The 19,521-nt window shown below is 44.5% G+C and overlaps 1 protein-coding gene across 1 annotated transcript; it reads right to left on the bottom strand.

Moving 5' to 3' along the window:
• Positions 1-2,860: 2,860 nt before the first annotated feature.
• Positions 2,861-17,987, bottom strand: RCN1 (reticulocalbin 1). Its single transcript, XM_007943289.2, has 6 exons — positions 17,734-17,987; positions 10,920-11,113; positions 9,739-9,917; positions 7,831-7,891; positions 4,243-4,442; positions 2,861-2,968 (listed from the first exon to the last, which is right to left on the bottom strand). Exons 1-6 carry the CDS (start codon positions 17,985-17,987, stop codon positions 2,861-2,863), a joined length of 996 nt encoding a protein of 331 aa, XP_007941480.1.
• Positions 17,988-19,521: the final 1,534 nt, after the last annotated feature.

Here is a 19,521-nt window from a genome sequence, read left to right on the forward strand (position 1 = left end):
TTATTCAATCTCTTCTGAGCAAATAATCCAAGAAGTTGGACTATATGAAGAGGAAAGCAGCACCAGGATGGGAGGAAGAACCATTGACAACCTGCGATATGCAGATGACACAACCTTGCTTGCTGAAAGTGAAGATGACTTGAAGCACTTACTGATGAAGATTGAAGACTATGTCTTCAGAATGGATTATACCTCAACATAAAATGAAAAGTCTCACAACTGGACCAATAACATCATGATAAACTGAGAAAAAAATGAAGTTGTCAGGGATTTCATTTTATTTGGATCCATAATCAACTCCTATGGATGCAGCAGCCAGGAAATCTAATATCATATTGCACTGGGCAAATCTGCTGCAAAAGACCTCTTTAAAGTACTGAAGACCAAAGATGTCACTTTGAAGACTAAGGTGTGCCTAACTTAAGCCATGGTATTTTCAGTAGCCTCATATGCATGTGAAAGCTGGACAATGAATAAGTAAAGTTGATGCTTTTGAGTTGTGGTGTTGGTGAAGAATACTGAAAGTACCATGGACTGCCTGAAGAACAAACAAATCCGTCCTGGAGGAAGTGCAGCCGGGATGCTCCTTGGAAGCAAGAGTGGCCAGACTTCGTCTCTACTTTGGTTATGTTGTCAGAAGGGACTATTCCCTGGAGACGTGTATCATGCTTAGTAGAGGGCCAGCGAAGAAGGGGAAGACCCTCAACGAGATAGAATGATACAGTGGCTGCAGTGACAGGCTCAATCATGGCAGGGATGCTGTGGATTTCAAGGACCTGACAGTGTTTTGTTTTCTTGTACAGAGTGGCTATGAATGGAAGCTGACTTGACAGCACTTAACATGTACCAAAAAAAAATAAGGAAATGAGATAGGAACTGAAGCTGGTACTACTTTAATAAGGTCTAGAGGTCATATTTGAGTTACCTGGCATCTGAAAATATGGAAGATGGATGTTCTGTATCCAAGGGGGCAGGAAGTACAAAGGGCTCAATCTGGGAATGAACTCAGTGTTATAAATTGTGTTCCCCCCAAAATATGTTGAGGTCCTAGGTTTTGTACCTGTAAACATAACCCTGTTTGGAAATAGAGGTTATCTTTTGTTATGTTAATAAAACAATGCCAGTAGGTTGGGTCCTAAACCTAATAATATCTGAATAGGATCTTATAAAGAGAGCAGGAGTAGGAGCACACACCTAGGTAGAAGACATCATGTGATGACAGACACAGGGCATTCACATCTACAAAATGCCAAGGACTGTCAGCTACTAGAAGCGGAAATAGACAAAGAGAGGCCTCCCCTAGAGCCATGCCCTGCAATCTGGACTTCTAACCTCTACAACGGTGGGAAAATAAATCCAGAATGGTGGGAAAATAAATTTCTGTTCTTTAAAATCACCCACTTACGGAAGTGGTGGCTGTTTTGCAGCAGCAGCACTAGCAAACTAAGACAGTACGTTCATGGACCAGACAGACAGTCAGTGGAGCTGGAATATGGGAAGTAAGAGAGAGAACAGTAAGGAGATAATGCTGACAAGGCAGGTGGGACCAGATCCTTTGGGGCTCGTAGGCTTAGTGAGAAGTCTGGACTTTCTTCCAACTGACATTTCTCAAAGAAATCTTAGTTAAAATGACCTGTAGTTTCCCTAACTAGCATACAGAAGGAAGTATATATATATTTTTATTAAATTAGTTAAAATGGGTATATTGAACATTCTAGTAACTGGTCTTTAAAAACAGAACCTTTATTATCTTACTCTTGTAATCCCATCTCCATGTTTAATTCTATAGGAATAATGTGACAAATAGCATATGTGAAGTCAAACACCGTAGCACACAGTAGAAAATCCTCAGTGGGATCCTTTATTTCATTCACTTCTTACTTAAAAGTTGGGAATTACAACTTGTTAAAGGTTTTTTTCTACCAGTCATTGGCTTGGAACATCACCTTGTCCTTATTCCACAATGTAAGCTGTCCTGGGGGCAGGTGTGAAGACTGCGGATTCCCCGGGACTGGGATGACCACATTGCAGCACTCCATGAGGCTTCCACTCCATGAGTGCCCCACTAATTTCATTTCAATCAGTGACCAAAGATCAGATCACCATCTCCCTCACTGACATGTCAAGAAAATGTCCTCAAGTATATTTAAAGTGTCTACCATTTTCCTATGATTCCTCAAATGCCTGACATTCATCTTTTCTCTACCTCTAAAACTCACTTTTTTCACATTATCTTTCTTGATTGCTTTTTATTGTAAAAACCAAAAAGCAAAGATGTGGATTCAATGTGCACATTAGCAGGTCCATACAGGAAAATGCACAGAAGTTTTATACACTGTTTACAGGAACAGCTCAGAGTACAAATTCAAAAATGGAATATGAAGCATCAGACTTACTATGAAAGAACCCTACCTGGAAGACAGGAATCTTCTTCCCTCACCAACTACGTGACAGTGGCAAATGTAAAAACACTGGCAATTAAAATACTATCTGTCATTCCATACACTGCACCCCCGCCCCCATCTGCTCAGCTTCTGAATAACAGAGCCTTTTCAAGTTTTAGTTCCTTGCAGTTTATACTTAATAGAAAAAACGGAAAAAGTCGTATTTTAGCAATGCATCCCCATAGAGAATTGTAATTTACCAAGATTTTAATGTATTTTGAGAGAAATATTACTGAAACAATAGCCATGACTATTTTCCAGTAAATATTGAGACAAAAACAATGTTTACCCCAATTTGAGGTAATAAAATTGTTTTTCTTTTTGGAGACACAGCTGGTGTAAATTAGACAATTGCAACAACTATTCAAGACAGTAAGGAAGCCTACAATCGTCTGCCATGTTATGATGCGTGTATATCAAAGTTCATCATGATTTTTTGTGAGATCTTCCCCATAATTGGTAGCTTGGCTTCCAACAAACATGTTCCAGTTCTCCAATATCTCCTCTTTAGTTAGCTTCTCATCCTGTAGGAAAGAAGGAAGAGGTCTGTAATAGAAGTTCTTATAATTATGAGTAATAGTTCAGCATGAAGTCCATGTTGCTCATTGATCTGCAACATTTTAAGCACTACCTTTAATAACAAAGAAACTGCTAGGTGCCACCCTCTTCTACCATTACTTGCCCTTCAAAACCCCAAACTAGAACAGCTCCTGCTATAAAAGACGTGCTAAAATACATCAGTGAAGTCCTTGAATAATGCAGAAGTACAATCCATTTAAGTCTAAAAGTAGTGCTGGCATTGCCAAAACAGGTCCTGAGAATTACACTTCCCCCTTACAGCCTACCTGGGTAACTTGACTGTCTCCCGAGAATTGGGAGTGGTGATCAAAGTGGGAAGAGGCAGGATTTTTTTTTAATCTTATTATAATTTTTTATATTTATCAATATATAGAGAAGTGCTCTGGTAGCATAGTGCCTAAGGGACTTGACTGCTAACCAAAAGGCTGGTGGTTCAAACCCACCAGCCACTCCTTGGGAGGAAGGCTGGGGAAGAAGGTCGGGCAATCTACTTCCATAGTGATACTGTCTTGAAACCCAAGGCGGGGTCACTATGAGTCGGGTCCACTCAATGGCACATAACAACAACAACAACAACAACAGAGAAGTGCTAGATATCATTCCAGAAGAATCTGAAGTATCTGTAGTTTTTGTCAGTTGCCATGGAGTTGACTTTGACTCCTCGTGACTCCATGTATGCAGACTAGAACTACTCCATAGAGTTTTCAAGACTGTATGACCTTTCAGAAGTAGAATGCCAGCCTGGGCTTACCCTGAAATAAGCCCACCTAGAAAACATGTCAAACGGAACATGAGCTTGCCCAAGGATTTACAGGCATTAACGCAGTGGGCTACCGTGTGCCTAACACATTGCAGGTGTTTGATAAACATCCACTGGCTGAACCAATGTATGAGAAAGCTCATACTACAGCAACACAGGTATATCTTAAATCCTTGTCTTACATCAAACAAAGTTACTGGTTCTGTAATCCTAGTGTATGAGACTTAATAAGTTTTGTGGTACACAGCAGACTATCAGGAACTATCTGGGCCTAATGAGCTCAGTATGGGTTATCATGGTATTGGGTCAAGGTTACAAGTTTGTTCTGTAAGGTAAAAATGAGAAAAGTCAATATGGAAAGGGTCAGGCAGGCCAATGCTATCACCAAAGAAGCAAACAAAACCAATCTTATGTAAAGTGTCTCCCTTCAATGAACGATTCCAGAAGAATGCCAAATACCTTGTTTTTGTCCGACTCGTATACCAAGTGCCTGGCCTCAGCCTGTGCATGGTCATAGTCTTGAGGGAGAATCCAGTGGCGAATCTCATCTTTGTCCAACTTTCCGTCCTTGTTCAGATCTCGAAATTCATTAAACTGCTCCCGTTCTGACACAACCCAGTCTGGCTCAGGGCTATTGTCCTCATGCGAAAACATATCAGCTAGAAGGGAAGGTGGTTCTCTGGTTACAAAGACAAATGGGAAGGTAAAGGCAGAGAAAACTTGACCTCCTGGGGTTTTGGAAGGATGGCAACCAACCAAGATCTAAGGCAAACAGTCAGTGAGAAGTTTCCTGGGGAAAATTATGCCATGATTTACTCACGAAGAAGGCCTCTTAGTGGACTAGAAAGTACTGAGCATAGGAAGCAGGAGCTAGAAATCCTGTCCCTCGACTTTGTTCAGCAATTGTGATTAAGTTACTTCTTTTAGGAACTGAGCCTTAAGCCTCCTTGTTTGTAACCTGGAGATCCCAAACCAAAACCAAACCCACTGCCACCAAGTCGATTACAACTCATAGTGACCCCCTTTGGGTTTTCAAGGCTGTAAGTCTTTAAGGAAGTATATTTCCTTATCTTTTTCCCACAGAGCAGCTGGTGGGTTTGAACCATCGACCTTCCAGTTAGTATCCAAATGCCTTACAATTTATAAAGCACAGGGTTACTTCAAAGATCAAATGGGACATTTCAGGTGAAACCTTCTAAAACCAAATGGCACTATATAGGTGATAACCAATAATGACTAACACTGACCACTTTCTATGGTCCAGATACTTAACAAGGTACTTTACACAAATGTTTTTTCATATTCTTTTCACAACATCCCTGTGAGGTAGGTGCTGTTATTATTCCTAATTCACAGATGAAAGCACTGAGGCAGAGACTTGCCCAAAGACCCACAACTACTATGAGCTCAAGTCTGCATAGGAACATGGGCACTCTCCATCCAACCCACAGTCTTAACCACTGTGCTTAATACTATTGTTTCTATCATTTCCAAAGAGCTTTCACAAGTATTATTTGATTCTTATATGATTCCTATAAGATAACCATTATGCTATTTATAAAATGGCAGAGAAAGGAAAAAAGAAGGCAATGTTTATCCACTGTTTGCTTCCTCACTAGGTCTTCTTGGTAAAGAGAGATATCCTGTTGGCAGTTTCTCCTTAATGGAAGCACAGCTTGAAAATGTCTGGTGGCAAAGGAAGCAGGAAGTGAATAAAGGAAAAAGAGGCAAGACCTTTGGTTCAGCCACCAGGTAAATCCACACCTGAGATCGGCAGTGTTTTGCAACTTAAGAAATAGCTGGTCCAGATACAGCTAATTCAAGCTTCATCTGATCCCGCAAGCACCTATTATGTGGTATTTACTTCCATTTTACAGATGAAGAAACTGAGCTTTGGAGAGGTTATATGACTCTTCTAGGGTCACACAGCTAGTAGGCCAAGAAGCCAGGACTCCTAATTCCTGTGCCCTTCACACCACACTACACTACTTCCAGAATTTCAACCATCTCCACCTGAGAAGGCACTCCCTAAATGTAAACTCACTTGCTAGACAAATCAATACATTAGCTCTCTCTGACTACAAGCTGCTCAGAATTAGATTGTCAAGTGCCATGTCCCCACCTCCCTCTCTGCCCAGTGTCAACAATGGAATGCATCTTTTTGGCAAAGGCATTCAAAGAGTTTTGCCCCTGACTTCACACCGTTTCATTGCAGAGTTCAGGAGGGCGGGAAAGAGCACACAGTTTTAATCAAAAGTGCTTCAGTGTTCGTTTTAATCTGTCAGCTTTTTCTGTCGGTCTTCATCCTATCACCACTGTCAAGGCGAGATGTCCACAGCTGTGAACGCTTCCCTGTCACATGTACCAGGTGGAAGGCAAGCTCTCGCAGCTTGCACTGACAAGGGATCTGTCAGTATTTGTTACTCTACAAAGGAAGAGCCACCAACAGCACTTTAATTAGTGTGGAAAGAGTTACCTGTCTGTTATCACAGGCAGACAGGGAATAGCACTGGGTTCCTAGGATCAACCTAATTTCTAATGATTAGAAGAAACTTTGCTCTTCATTACTGAAGGCACTTATTTTGTATATGGGTGGCAAAATACTACAACCACAGAACCAGAGACCCATTGGAAGCTTGGATTTACATTTAAAGGTAAGTAACTGCCTCTATTAAATATGTTTACAAAAAAGATCGGGCAATCTACTTCCATAGTGATAGCGCCTTGGAAACCCAAGGAGGGGTCGCTAGGAGTCAGATCTGACTCAGCAGTGAGTTTAGTGAGATCCCTCTTTCACAGGTCAATACCCAAATCAAATGCTTTTTCAGTTTTTACTATAGTGATGGCAAAGAATCTCGTATATGTCACGGACTGACAGAAGAACCACCAAATCAGTCTTAGAAGAAATAGAACCAGAATGCTCTTTAGATTGAGGATGCTGAGATTTCAGCTGGCTTACTTTGGACATGTCATCAAGAAAAACCAATCTCTAGAAAAGGCCATCATGTTTGGTAATGTCAAGGGTGAGTGAAGGAGAGGGAGACCCTTAGTGAGATGGACAGACTCAATCACCAAAACAATGGTCTCAGACACAGCAATGATCATGGAGATGGTGCTGGACTGGGCAACGCCTCTATCTATGAGTCACAGCCAACTCGACAGCAACTAACAAGTGGAACCACCTTATGGAGACTTGGCAAAAGAAGAGCATCTCGAGGGGCACCTGCAGTGGGAGCCATGTGGCAAAGCACAAAGTAGCAGCTGATGAAGATCAAATAGAAGTTTCCTTGTTGCCTGCTCCAGTCCTTTGCGCTAGAGGGCTACTGTGCTCTCAGGAGGACTATCATCAGGAATGGTGAGTTCCAGCCGAAGTGTGCTATACCCTGAGTCTCCTTCAGCCAGTGCTCACATCCTTGTAAACATAACTCCTTAATGTTGCTTAAGTAGAGAGTTTCAGGACAAAATGGCAGGTGCTGTCCTCCTAACCAAAGGATCCAAACTCCAGAGTCGCAAAAGGGCTAGACAACAGGGTAATTGTGTATTTTGCAAAAGGATTTACCTCTCTCAGAAGGAATTCCCTTCTGCAGAGTGCTCTGCTGGGGCACGTAAACATTCCACTGATCACAGCTGTGTCTACTCAGAGCTTTCAGGCTCTGTTGACCCACATTCTTTTCAGTGTCTTTCCCCTGAGAATGTCTGCTGTAGCCTTGCTGTAAACTTACGGAATCTCCATTTACAAAGGCAAACTGGGCTCTGTGATGAAGGGCACCTATCAGAGGCTTGGGCCTACTGATGGTCAACCTAGTGGTAGGGCCAGTTTCTTCTCCACTGACTAAGGGCTAATAGTACCTCCCTGATACTTCACTATTAAGAGCTGGCATGACAAATCAGGCTGGAAGGCTCTCCCCACTGGGAGGCCACAGAAGTGAGACCTATTAACTTGCAGCTGTTGCTAAAAGAGGCACCTGGGGGAAAGTAGCCAGACAAGTGGGTGGAGGAATGCTGCCCAGATGGGGTGGCTGAGTAAGACTCCAGACCAGCACTCACCAATATACTCATCCTGATCCACGAACCCATCCCCATTCTTGTCGATGTCCTCCAGAGTTTCCTAGGAAGGAAAGGAGAAAACATAACATAAGATGGCCATGACTCTTAGTGGATCTAAGAATTCTAACTACTGTCTTCTTTTGTTCAATTTTTATGGCTGAATGCTGGGTGATTGCTGGTTTGTCTTTTTTATCTTCCCGGGCATTTGTTATCTGTAAAAAATAGGCAGTCTTTTTTGTGGCTACTCCTCACTCCACCCGTGAGTCACTCCGTGGAAGGAAGATTGGGCAATCTACTTCTGTAAAGATTTACTGTCTTGGAAATCCAATGGGGGTCACTATGAGTCAGAATTGATTTGATGGCAGTGGGTTTGGTTTTGGTTTGTCTTCCTCTACAACTTTAATAGCAGAACTCTATCTAAATAAAAAAAGAACCCATAAGCCCAGAGTTGCTCTGATCATGTTGAAAAGCCTTGCCAGGACAACCATTTCCCCCATGTAACCAAACCAACCCCTGGGGTGCCTGACAAGGAACCCCGCTTGAGAACCACTAGATGAGATGATCACAAAAATCTATTCCAGTGCTACCATGCTAGGACTATGAACACTGAGTTGTGTGAGAAAAATACAAAATAGTGGACAAATAAAAAATGAAAGCACATATGACTTGAATGTAATACGATCTATATTGAGTGCATTTGACTTCTTAATTAGGTTTTTTACTACGGTCAATAATGAATTTACTTTCTATTATCATAGCAACTGAAGGCATACTGGGTCAAAGAAGACACCAACCCAAGAGCAGTGGCTGATCCAAAAGGCACCTAATCTACTTGTGGATAATACCCCATCTTCATCCTCCACTGCCAATATCCTTTGTTAGCACTACATGGATGCTGAGTGGTACACAGAAATTACTCCTGGTCCAGGCCTGGGGTCATAGTGGTCATGAAGCTGAAGGATGAGGCAAGTGTGGACCCATCTATCAACCAATTAACTGAAATAGTCCAGAGTTGACAATAAACAAAAGCTTTATCCAATTGTTTCCCAGCATTGTAGCAGCTGTAACTGGCCTGGGGTATCTGCCTAGGAAACAAGTGATAGCATTTATTTTACTATTGAAGAAAATGAAGACATTTGAGGCCCAACTAGACAGTATGGAAATCAACAACACTCAGAGACCTTTTAAGCAGTACTGTCTCTCAAAGACTAGACACCCTCCAAAGACGCAACCCCAATAGCAGCATCATTTCCAGCTATAGCTTCTAGGTTTCTGCATGGTTTTAACAAGCCAGTGCACTCCATTTAAGTCTTTTTTCTAGTCCTCTTAAAGTTAAAAAATGGGCGGAGATCAGCTCGTTGCTCCCATGTGCTCTTCCTGTGCCTATATGAAGATAATTCTCCTGATCTCCTCATACCTAGGTGTGGCCAGTGGAATGTAAATGAAGAGACAGCTCACTTCCTGGCCAGAACATTTAGGATAGACTGTGCCTCCTCCTCATTCCTTCTCTTTCCTTTTGTCTGCTAGATGGTTGTTGCCAGGATGACCTTGAAGCCACAAGATGGCAGAGCACAAGACGGAAGTAGCCTGGTTACCTGAATTAGCACTTAGAGGAGAACTGCACATGAGATCTACCTGACTGAGAATGTATGTCAGCATTAAAACTTCACAAAAAAATAAGCTTTAATTGTGTTACATTATTAAGACTGGGGGCTATTTGTTATAGTAGCTAGCCTGCCCTGACCAATTTACTAAATAAACTAGTATTCCAATGCATTCCACTTCAGAGTGAAATTCCACTTACTCCAATTCTCCTCAGACTGAAAAACATTTCTCTGAAAGAAGGAACAAAATTTTGGTGCAGTTTTCTCCCTAGTGGTCCCAGCCCAGGCTCTCCATGTATCTTACCAAAACCACAATTTCTTTCATATGCTCAAACTCCTCAGGGTGCAGAAAGGCGGTAAATTCCTCCCGAGTGGCTATCTGGTCTCCATTGAGGTCTGCAGCTTTGAACCTTCTCTCATCACGTGGCAGCATCTTCTTAAAGGTGTGATGATCTGAACTGTCATGAAACTCTGCAGGGTTTCCTGCAGGATGCAAACACAAGTTTAAACTGCTGCCAGGAAAGGCATTTCCTTCCAAATCATGCCTCCTTCATGCCCACATGATAGACATGAGACAAAAGACCTGACCTACCAAATTCTTTGAAACATTTTATTTCAGAATGTCTGAGTATCTGTCTCTTTATGGCATCCCATAATGCAAGCCCTAGTGGCTTATTAGGGACATTATAGCAAGTGGTTAAGAGCACAGGTTTAGACAATCGTAATGCCAGGCTTCTTTTTCCAGAATTCTGCTCTCATCATGTCAGTCTTTGATCTCGAACACACAGAGGCTTCCTAGTTCCCATGGCATCTTGTCTAAATGCTTCTGCCTGGCTTTCAAGATCTCCCTTAGCTTGGCTCTGTGTGTGTGCATGCGTGTGTGTGTGTGCGTGTGTGTCTTTGGTTCTCCTCAGGCCTTGTCTCTTCAACGTCTCTACCATGTACCTAGCAGGTTTGTACTGAGCCCCACATCCTTCCACTCATCCTCCCAATCCAGTCTGTCTTATATGCAAACACTGCCCATTACTGAGTGCACTGCTGCACCTCTGCCTTGCAACAGACCCACCTTCCTCACTTGTCTCTTTCCTTCCAAATATAAATCCATTTCCAAGGCCCAGCTCCCAAACTAAAAACCAAACTGTAAGACTTCCCTGTCTGCCGCCTCAATTCTCACTATCTGAAACTCTGTAGCATTCTGAAACTGTATCAGAATTATTTCCCTTCTGCTTTGTTCTGTGTGTGCTTCTGAGAAAGTAAGATCAAGTCTCAGGCATCTTTTATTAGTCCTCTGGCCCCACCCCACCCACCACCTAGGACTTTGCTCAGAGTCAGCAAACAGGACATTCTCAGTAAGCAGAGAAGGATGTACTTAGGAGGCTGTGACATCTCCCTGAAAGGAGTGGTTATGATGAGAAAGTAGCACGCTCCTGCCAGAAGCCTATTACCCAGCCCCAGCTGTGTAATACCTCCTGCAGCACTTCCTACCTAGGTAGTAACCATAGGTGGCTTGTTTGTATTCTTCCCAGGAAATTTTATCATCTTTGTCCCGATCGTAATCCTTCCAGACTTTAGCAACATTATCATAGATGTATCTTTTCTGCACCCGTTTGATCCAGTTTTTTAGCTCTTCTGTGGTGACAAAGCCATCTCCATCATTGTCTATTCTATCAACAATTTTCCTGTAAACCATAAAAGAAAATAAATAAAGGGGGAAAAAAAAAAAACCACAAAGCTATTATCAAGGCTGTGTGACTTTGGTCCATCCAGCAAAAGATCAAACACATGCAGAATCTAAAACTGATAAACAATGAAAATGGAATCAATTATCCAATGGTACTAGAAAGCATCTTAAAGTTTATCCTTTCCAAGCATGATACGCCTTCCCCACAACTAGTGCCTTTATAGTAGACACTGCTGCTGTGCCTCCGTCCTGATAAACCTGGGTGGAGCCTCAGAATCCTTCTCAAGACAGTGCTTGGCAGACGGCCACCACCAGTTGATTAGAATTGATATATACGGAGAAACTTACTAGCCTTTTCTGATGTAGTTTCTCATTTCAGTGTAGTGGAAAATGAGGCCCAGAGAAATTACTTTTCTATGATTGCATTCCCAAGATTGCACATCTGGCATTTGGTACAACCTGGCTGAGAACTCAAGCCTTCTGGCTCTGTGTCCAGTGCAAAAAAAATGTCACTGGTACATAAACCAGAAGATAAGTGAGTCCTTTAGTTTTTTGTTTGCTGTGTTGTCGTTAGGTCCCATCAAGTTGCCACCAACTCAGCTGATGTAGAACAGAACGAAATACTGCCCAGTCCTGTACCAGCCCCATAATCCTCGCTGTACCTGAGCCCATCGTTGTAGCCACTGTGTCAACTCATCTTGTTGAGGGCCTTTCCCATTTTCACTGACCCTCTACTTCATGAAGCATGCTATCCTTCTCCAGGGAATGATCCCTGCTGATAACATGACCAAAACAGGTGAGAGGAAGGCTGGCCATTCTGGCTTCCAAGGAGCATTCTGGCTACACTTCCTCCAGGACAGATTTGTTAGTTCTTCTGGCAGTCTGTGGTACTTTCAGTATTCTTCGCCAACACCACAATTCAAAAGCATCAACTCTTCTTCGGTCTTCCTTACTCATTGTCCAGCTTTCACATGCATATGAGGCTACTGAAAATACCATGGCTTGGGTTAGGTCCACCTTAGTCCTCAAAAAGACATCTTTGCTTTTCAGCACTCTAAAGAGGTCTTTTGCAGCAGACTTCTCCAGTGCAATACGTTGTCTGATTTCTTGACTTCTGTTTCCAATGGTGTTGATTGTGGAACCAAGTAATATGAAATCTTTGACAATGTCCATCCTTTCTCCATTTATCATGATGCTGCTTATTGGTCCAGATGTGAGGGTTTTTGTTTTCTTTATATTGAGGTATAATCCACACTGCAGACTGTAGTCTTTAATCTTCATTAGTAAGTGCTTCAAGTCATCTTCACTTTCAGCAAGCAAAATTCTGTCGTCTGCATTATCATAGGTTGTTAATGAGCGTTCCTCCAGTCTTGATGCCACATTCTTCTTCATATAATCCAGCTTCTCAGATTATTTGCTCTGCATACAAACTGACAAGGATGGTGAAAGGATACAACCCTGACACACTCCCTTCCTAATTTTAAACCATGCAGTATCCCCTTATTCTGTCCAAACAACAGCCTCCTGGTCTATGTACGGGTTCCTGATAAGCACAATTAAGTGTTCTGGAATTCCATTTTTCTCAATATTATTCATAATTTGTTATGACCCACACAGTTGAATGTTTTTCCATAGTCAATAAAACACAAGTAAACATCTCTCTGGTATTCTTCGCTTTCAGCTAAGAACCATGTGACTTCAGCAATGATATCCCTCATTCCAGGTCCTCTTCTGAATCCACCTTGCATTTCTGGAAGTTCCCTGTCAATATAGTACTGCAAACATTTTTTAATTATCTTCAGCAAGATTTTACTGGCATGTGATATTAATGATATTGTTAGATTATTTCCACATTCTGTGGGATCACCTTTTTTTGGAATAGGAGCTCTGGTAGCATAGTGCCTAGGGCACTTGACTGCTAACCAGAAGGCTGGCAGTTCAAACCCATCAGCCACACTTCAGAAGGAAGGTTGGACAATCTATTTCCGTAGTGATACCACCTTGGAAACCCAAGGAGGGGTCACTATGAGTCGGTTCCAACTCAACAGCACATAACAACAACTACACACGTGTACACACACACACACACATCTCCCACTACCTTGGACTGAAAGACTTGAGTATAAAAAATCAGATCTTATCAGAGAAAACATAAAATGTGGGGGATGACATCATGGAACCTACATATTTTTATGAAAATAACACATCTTCTATTTTTTTTTTTTGCCAACATAGTATTTTCTTAAGTGTTTGCTATTAAAAAAAAAAGTACAGTACACTTATGAAGATACCTCACAGGGGGAGGGTATGCTGGCAAAAACAAATGGAGAACACACAGGTAAAAATATGTATTCAAGAAATTTCTCCAGCTGAGCAGCTGCAGGAGCCCTAACTCCCTGCTCTTAGAGTAAAGACCCCTCTGCCCACTGATGTCTCCTGCTCCACAGCAGGTCCAGCTTCCAGCAACCTCCCCCTGGACTCCACGAAGCTGTCCCAAACCCCAATCCAGAGTAAACTTCACGCTGGAAACTCATCATTCTCCATCTCTAGGCCAAAGGACCCTAAGCTAGCAATATTACCCCTGTAGAGAACTTCAAAGACAACCACAAGTTATTTCTAATATTTAAAAAAGTTTCACTAAGCAGTGCCTTGACATGTGATGAAGCTACACAGGCTAATTATGGCATTGCTTCTTTGCTTTCAGCTGGAATTCTGTCAACTCAGGGCTAAGATATTCTTACTGTGAGGAGATGTTCTAACTGGCAGCTAATCTTTGATTAATTAAAAATGAGAATCAAATACCCTAGCATTTAGTAAGTATAGACTAATGAACAAAATCTATTACTGTGGTTTTTTTTTTTTTTTGCAGGGGGAGGAGAGGGGAGCCTACCTATCATCTGTCATGGGCCAAGCAATGATCTAATCCTAAGGGCACAGCAGTGAACTTAACCACTGGTCACCCAAAGCCAATTAAGGAACAGACTCTCAGACTAGGAATCAAAAAAAAAAAAACCCACTGCCATTGAATCGATTCCGACTCATAGCAACCCCCACTGGGTTTCTGCAGTGGTAAATCTTTATGGAAGTAGATTGCCCTATCTTCCTTCTGTGGAGCAGATGGTGGGTTTGAACTGCCAACTTTCTGGTTAGCAGTCAAATGCCTTAGGCACTGTGTCACTAGAGCTCCTTCAGACTAGCAAAGACCTAACAATATCAGACTATATGACCCTCATTTGTGGAAAGGGTAGCATCTAAGCTGTTCCAAATTAATATCCAGGACATAACTCAGCTTGACACACAGTAGGAGTTCAATAAATATTTATTGAAAGAGTTAAGTAAGATCATAATCTCTCTCTTTAAAAATCTTAGGAGTGAAATATTGGGAAAGCAGCTGTGATGTAGGTAAAGCCCTGGTCTCTATTATCTGTGTGATCTCAGTGCCGTATGTGGTTAAGAGCTGGATACTAAGCTAAAGGTTGGTGGTTCAGATGCACTCAGAGGCACCTCCAAAGCAAGCCCTGGCCATCTGCTTCCAAAAGATCATAGCCTTGAAAACTTGGGATCAACATTAGTTGGAATCAACTCAATGACAACTAACAACTTGGGCAAGTGACTTGACTTCTCTGATCCTCGGTTCCCTATCTGTTAACTGGAACTAGAAACACCTACTTCACAAGGAATATGTGAGGAATAGAGGAGAGAGTGAGTGTGTGCTTCTTCGCTAAGGACAACAGTCTCCATCAGGAGTGGGTAGAAAACTCAACACCCAGCAGGTATCAGAAATGGGCCAAGCCTTCAGGCAGAACCTATGGCAACTGGGAGACCCCTGCCTCAGCTGCCAAACAAGGCTACGCCATTCCAGACAATGACTGCCACACAAGAATAAAGGCCCACAGGTGTCAAGAGAAACCAGAAATTGGGATCTATCTGTGAAATCACCCCAATTTTCAATGTTGGCAAGTCATAGCTATTTTCTTAGGATTCTGTGTAGCACGTTTGTGGCACATGCAAGGTATGGGTCCTCACTTTGCAACCCTCTGGCCTAGTTTATCCAGGGGTTTCAGAGCTGCCACATTTTCACAATCTATGGTTAGGTATTGGTGACAAAGTTGTCCAATCCAGCCATGCTCCTCCTTTCCAAGTCTAGACTTGGAGGGGCTGTTGCAACAGGAGATGTAGACAGAGAAGTGGTTTTTCACACTCAGCCATTTTCAAAACCGTGCCTATCATCCCCGTCTGCCCATTCCAGATTTACCTTATAGGTAAGCATGCATCCATTACCTACCTGTTGCTCCTGCCAGAAACCCAGATGTCACCCTTGACTTCTCCCTGTTTCGTCTCCTCCACGTAGGAGCTCTGGTAATGTAGTGCCTAAGGCACTTGACTGCTAACCAGAAAGCTGGCAGTTCAAATCCACCAGCCACTCCTCGGAAGGAAGGTTGGGCAATCTATTTCCGTAGCGATACTGCCTTGGAAACCCAAGAAGGGGTTGCTATGAGTCAGGTCTGACTCGAGGGCACAGAACAACAATAACCTTGAGTTAACAGCAAGATCTGCCAGTTGTACCTCCCACATGTCTCTGAACTCAATTGGCCAGGCCCTCATCGCCTCTCTCCTGCCTCTGGTCTCCCAACTGTGCCTTAAGCATATTCTCTGCCCTATTGCCAGTCTGACTTTACTAAGGAGTTTTTAGGATTATATGGCATTTTAACCGCAGACACAGTAATATTTAATCTCCTTCTCATCAAAGTCCTTCCTGCTCTGACCTTGGTTTCCTCTCCACTCCTACTACCCATTTCTCCTGGAACAGGTTCCAAAACCTTTATAATCAAGCTGTTCACTTTTTGAGAATGCTTGTACACTTGGCAACTTCTGAGTCATCCCTCAAGCTCTGATCAGGTGTCACCTGCCCCCAACTGTCACCCCTCTCTTCACTCTGAAGCCTAAGGGTTCCTTCTGGATTATGTGCTCACTGTACTTTCACATACCACCATCCCACAAATTATGTGCTCTGTTGGCGTATATCTGTCTCCCCATTTGACTATAAACACTTTGGGGCCGAGAGCATGAGGTTGTATCTTGGTCTCCACCAGGGTGGTGCCTGGCACACAGTGGCCATTCAAATGCCTGCTGCATGAAAAATGAAAGAGAAATTAAGGTGCTCCCAAAAGGAGTAAACCCAGACAAACCCCACCAGCACCTGCTCTCACCCCTCGGCAGACCCATCCTGATGAAGGCATTAGACTGGAAGCTGCAGGGATGCACAAGAGTTCCTGAATCTAAATTCCAAAACCTCTGCCCCTCCTCCTCTCCAGTAACAATTCTGCAAGTGGCTGCCACTCAGGGCCTCAGAATAAATCAGTCTCCAAGTGTCAGAAAGCAATACAATAGACTGAACTCATCAATGGCTCCATTGTTAAGTCTCAAACAAGAAGAGAAAGCACTTCTTTGTAAAATAAAAGGTGATTGTCTGGAGGTGACTTTGAAGTTCAAAGATCTTTTTATCATGAGCAAGCAGGCAGTGCACCTACACAATAGGTACAATTTAGTGTCACATCTAACCAAACTCGTTGGCCTTTGGTAGCTCCCAGCAGTACAAGGATGACTGTGTTCTTTTTTATGTATCGAGACAGGAAGATCATCCACTTGCAGGACCAGGCCTTCTGGAAGCCTGGTGCCTAGTGGGCAGGGCTTTTGGGACCCTCCCCAGCTCCGCCTCCCACTGCGCCAGGCTGGCTGCTGATCCCTCTGTGGAAGGGTTTCCTGATACGTTTACACAGCGCCTTGATGTCTCACAAGTGGACCTCAGGAAGGTGCCCAGAAACACCAAAATGTTGTTTCCTTGCCTTCAACAGTTTGGTTTGGTTCACTGCTTTCAACAGTGAAATTCACAAGCCACCACCAAACCACCTTCCAGCTTTCTGCCACCAGCAAACACTTGCTAAAGGACCGAGTGCCTCTGTAGACATCCACTGGGGGCAGAAACAAGGAGACCAGTTTCCATCTCGCCGTCTCCTTTCCCCTACCCCAACTACTTTTCCCTTCTTAACAACCGGCGTTTTACGTCCCTACACCGGATTTACAGGACGATGAAGCAGAAGGCAAGAACACCCCAGTTCTGGCCAGAGACACAGCCCGGGATCCAGCCTCTCCCTCGCCTGTCCCTTTCATTTTTCATCCATTTATGCTCATCCTTGAGACCTTCTTAGCAGTGTCACCGGCTCCTCTCTCCTCTCAGGCAACAGGGGAAGAAGAGAAATTGCAAGGGCGGAGAACTCATCCACCCTGGACAAACTCTTCTTTTGTATACTCTATCCCCTCCTCTCTGATGCAACCAAGGGGAGGGGGTGGGCCCTCGCCATCCTGGCTCCCGCCACCGCTGCCACGTTCTCGCCTCCCCGCGGAAAACCACCCGGGCCAGCTATCCCCACGCGGGAGTACCGGGGTCCGCTGGCAACTCTACCCGCGCCCCGCCGCCGAGCCCCGTGGGCCCCGCCCTCGGACCTGCGCGCCCGATTTCGCTTTCGCTTTGCTGCGCGCGTCCCGCGTGGCTCCCCCCCAGGTGGCTCCCCCAGACACCTGCGCCGCCCCCGAGAACTGCTCGGGCCGCAGCCTCACCCCAGCCTCTCCTGGCTTTCCTCTGGAGTAAGCTGATCGAAAGTCTTGGAGTCTTCCTTGCCCAGGAAGGCCTCGTGGTCGTACTGGAAGCTCTGGTTGTCCTCGGGCGGCCGCTCGCCCAAATCCGAGTCGGGCCGCACCACGCGCTCCTTGCGCACTGTGGGTTTGGCTCGCAGCGCTCGGGGCGCCAGCGCCAGGGCCAGCAGCAGCCCCAGAGCGAGCCCCAGGCGATGACTGCGGCTGCGGCGCGCCATCGTCCAGAAGAGAGGGCGGCCAGGAAGGAAGCGCGCGGGACGAGCAGCGACAGCGGCGACTCAGGAATGGGGGCTCGGAGCGCGGCGACGCCGGCGGGGCTGGGGCCGGCGCGGGGAGGGGACGGTCCAGCTCCTCGGCCAGGGCCCGCCCCGCGCCCAAGCAGAGGGGCGCGCCCCAGGCCTGGTCCAGGAGGCTTCAGACTACCCCCATTCACGCGCCCATTGGCCCGCCGAGCTGCGGGGGGAGGCCCAGGCCGCAGAGCCACGTCGCCAGCCGGGGTGGTGGGCGCAGGGCTCCGGTTTCGACTCCGGCCCCTCCCTGTGATTTGTTCACGAGGGGCGGGCCTAGGCGAACTGGGCTGGGGCTGGAGGGCTCTTGGAAAGATGAGGAAGAAGTTCTTTCTCAAGCAACAGATGGTCAAGATAAAATTCCCTTTCTTTCCAGTTCCGGGGAACTGAAAGGGAGGCGGTGCTCCTGCGCCTCAACTTCCAAGTGGCATCCTGAATCTCACCCCACCCCAGGACCCCACCCTACGCTGTGCTCTTAAACGAACTTCAACCCACTTACCAAACTTGGAGTCTGGTTACAAACACTAAAACCTGGAAGGAGACTAGCGTGGGCGGGGTCCCCTGGATCGGAATTCGCAAACTCAGAGACTGAGAAAGGCCAGGCGGCTATCTTCAATAAAACCTTAGGGAACTTAAGGACAGGGGCCCACCCCAGAAGGCACATTAAAGGGACCAGCCCCTGTGCCCTTGAGTTAGCGTTGTCAAGAGGAATGCAGGCCCGGAGCTGACGGTCCCATTTCCCGAAAGAAATTAGGGTTCCAGATTTTTTTGGTTTTGATTTCCAAATATTGGCAACTCATTTTACAAAGGCAGTTTATAAATCAAGCAAATAGTGTTTATACATTAAATCTGAAGTAGTGCTAATATTATAGACAAGCTGTCTTGTAGAACTTTCGGCAATGATGGAAATGCTCGGTATCTGCACCGTCCATAAGAGTAACCACTAGCCTCAGGTGGTTGTTCAGCACTGGCCATGTAGCTAGTGTAACTGAGGCACTAGAAATTTAATTTTAACTTAAATGTAAACTTCAATAGCCAGCTGTGACTAGTGTCTATCACATTAGACAATGCAAGTCTGTGTTAGTCACTGTGGGGTCAGTTCTGAACAACAGAATGAACCACTACTCAGTCCTGTGCCATGCTCACAGTTGTTTCTATTTTGAGCCCATTGTTGCAGCCCTTATATCAATCTATCTGGTTAAGGGTCTTCCTCCTTTCCCCTCTAATTTATCAGGCATGATATCCTTCTCTAGGGACTGGTCCCTCCTGATAACATGTCCAAAATACAGGAGATGAAATCCCACCATCCTTGCTTCTAAGAAGCATTCTGACTACTTCTTCCAAGTTAGATTGGTTTGTTCTTTGGGCAGTCCATGGTGTATTCAATATTCTTCACTACCTATCCTTACTGGAATGGATGTTCGATTCAAGTATCAGAGGATTCCTAGATCTTCTGAAATCCTGC

Source organism: Orycteropus afer, unplaced genomic scaffold, assembly GCF_000298275.1.
Source record: "Orycteropus afer afer isolate SDZICR_OR568_19922 unplaced genomic scaffold, OryAfe1.0 scaffold00103, whole genome shotgun sequence".
Classification (NCBI taxonomy): Eukaryota; Metazoa; Chordata; class Mammalia; order Tubulidentata; family Orycteropodidae; genus Orycteropus; species Orycteropus afer.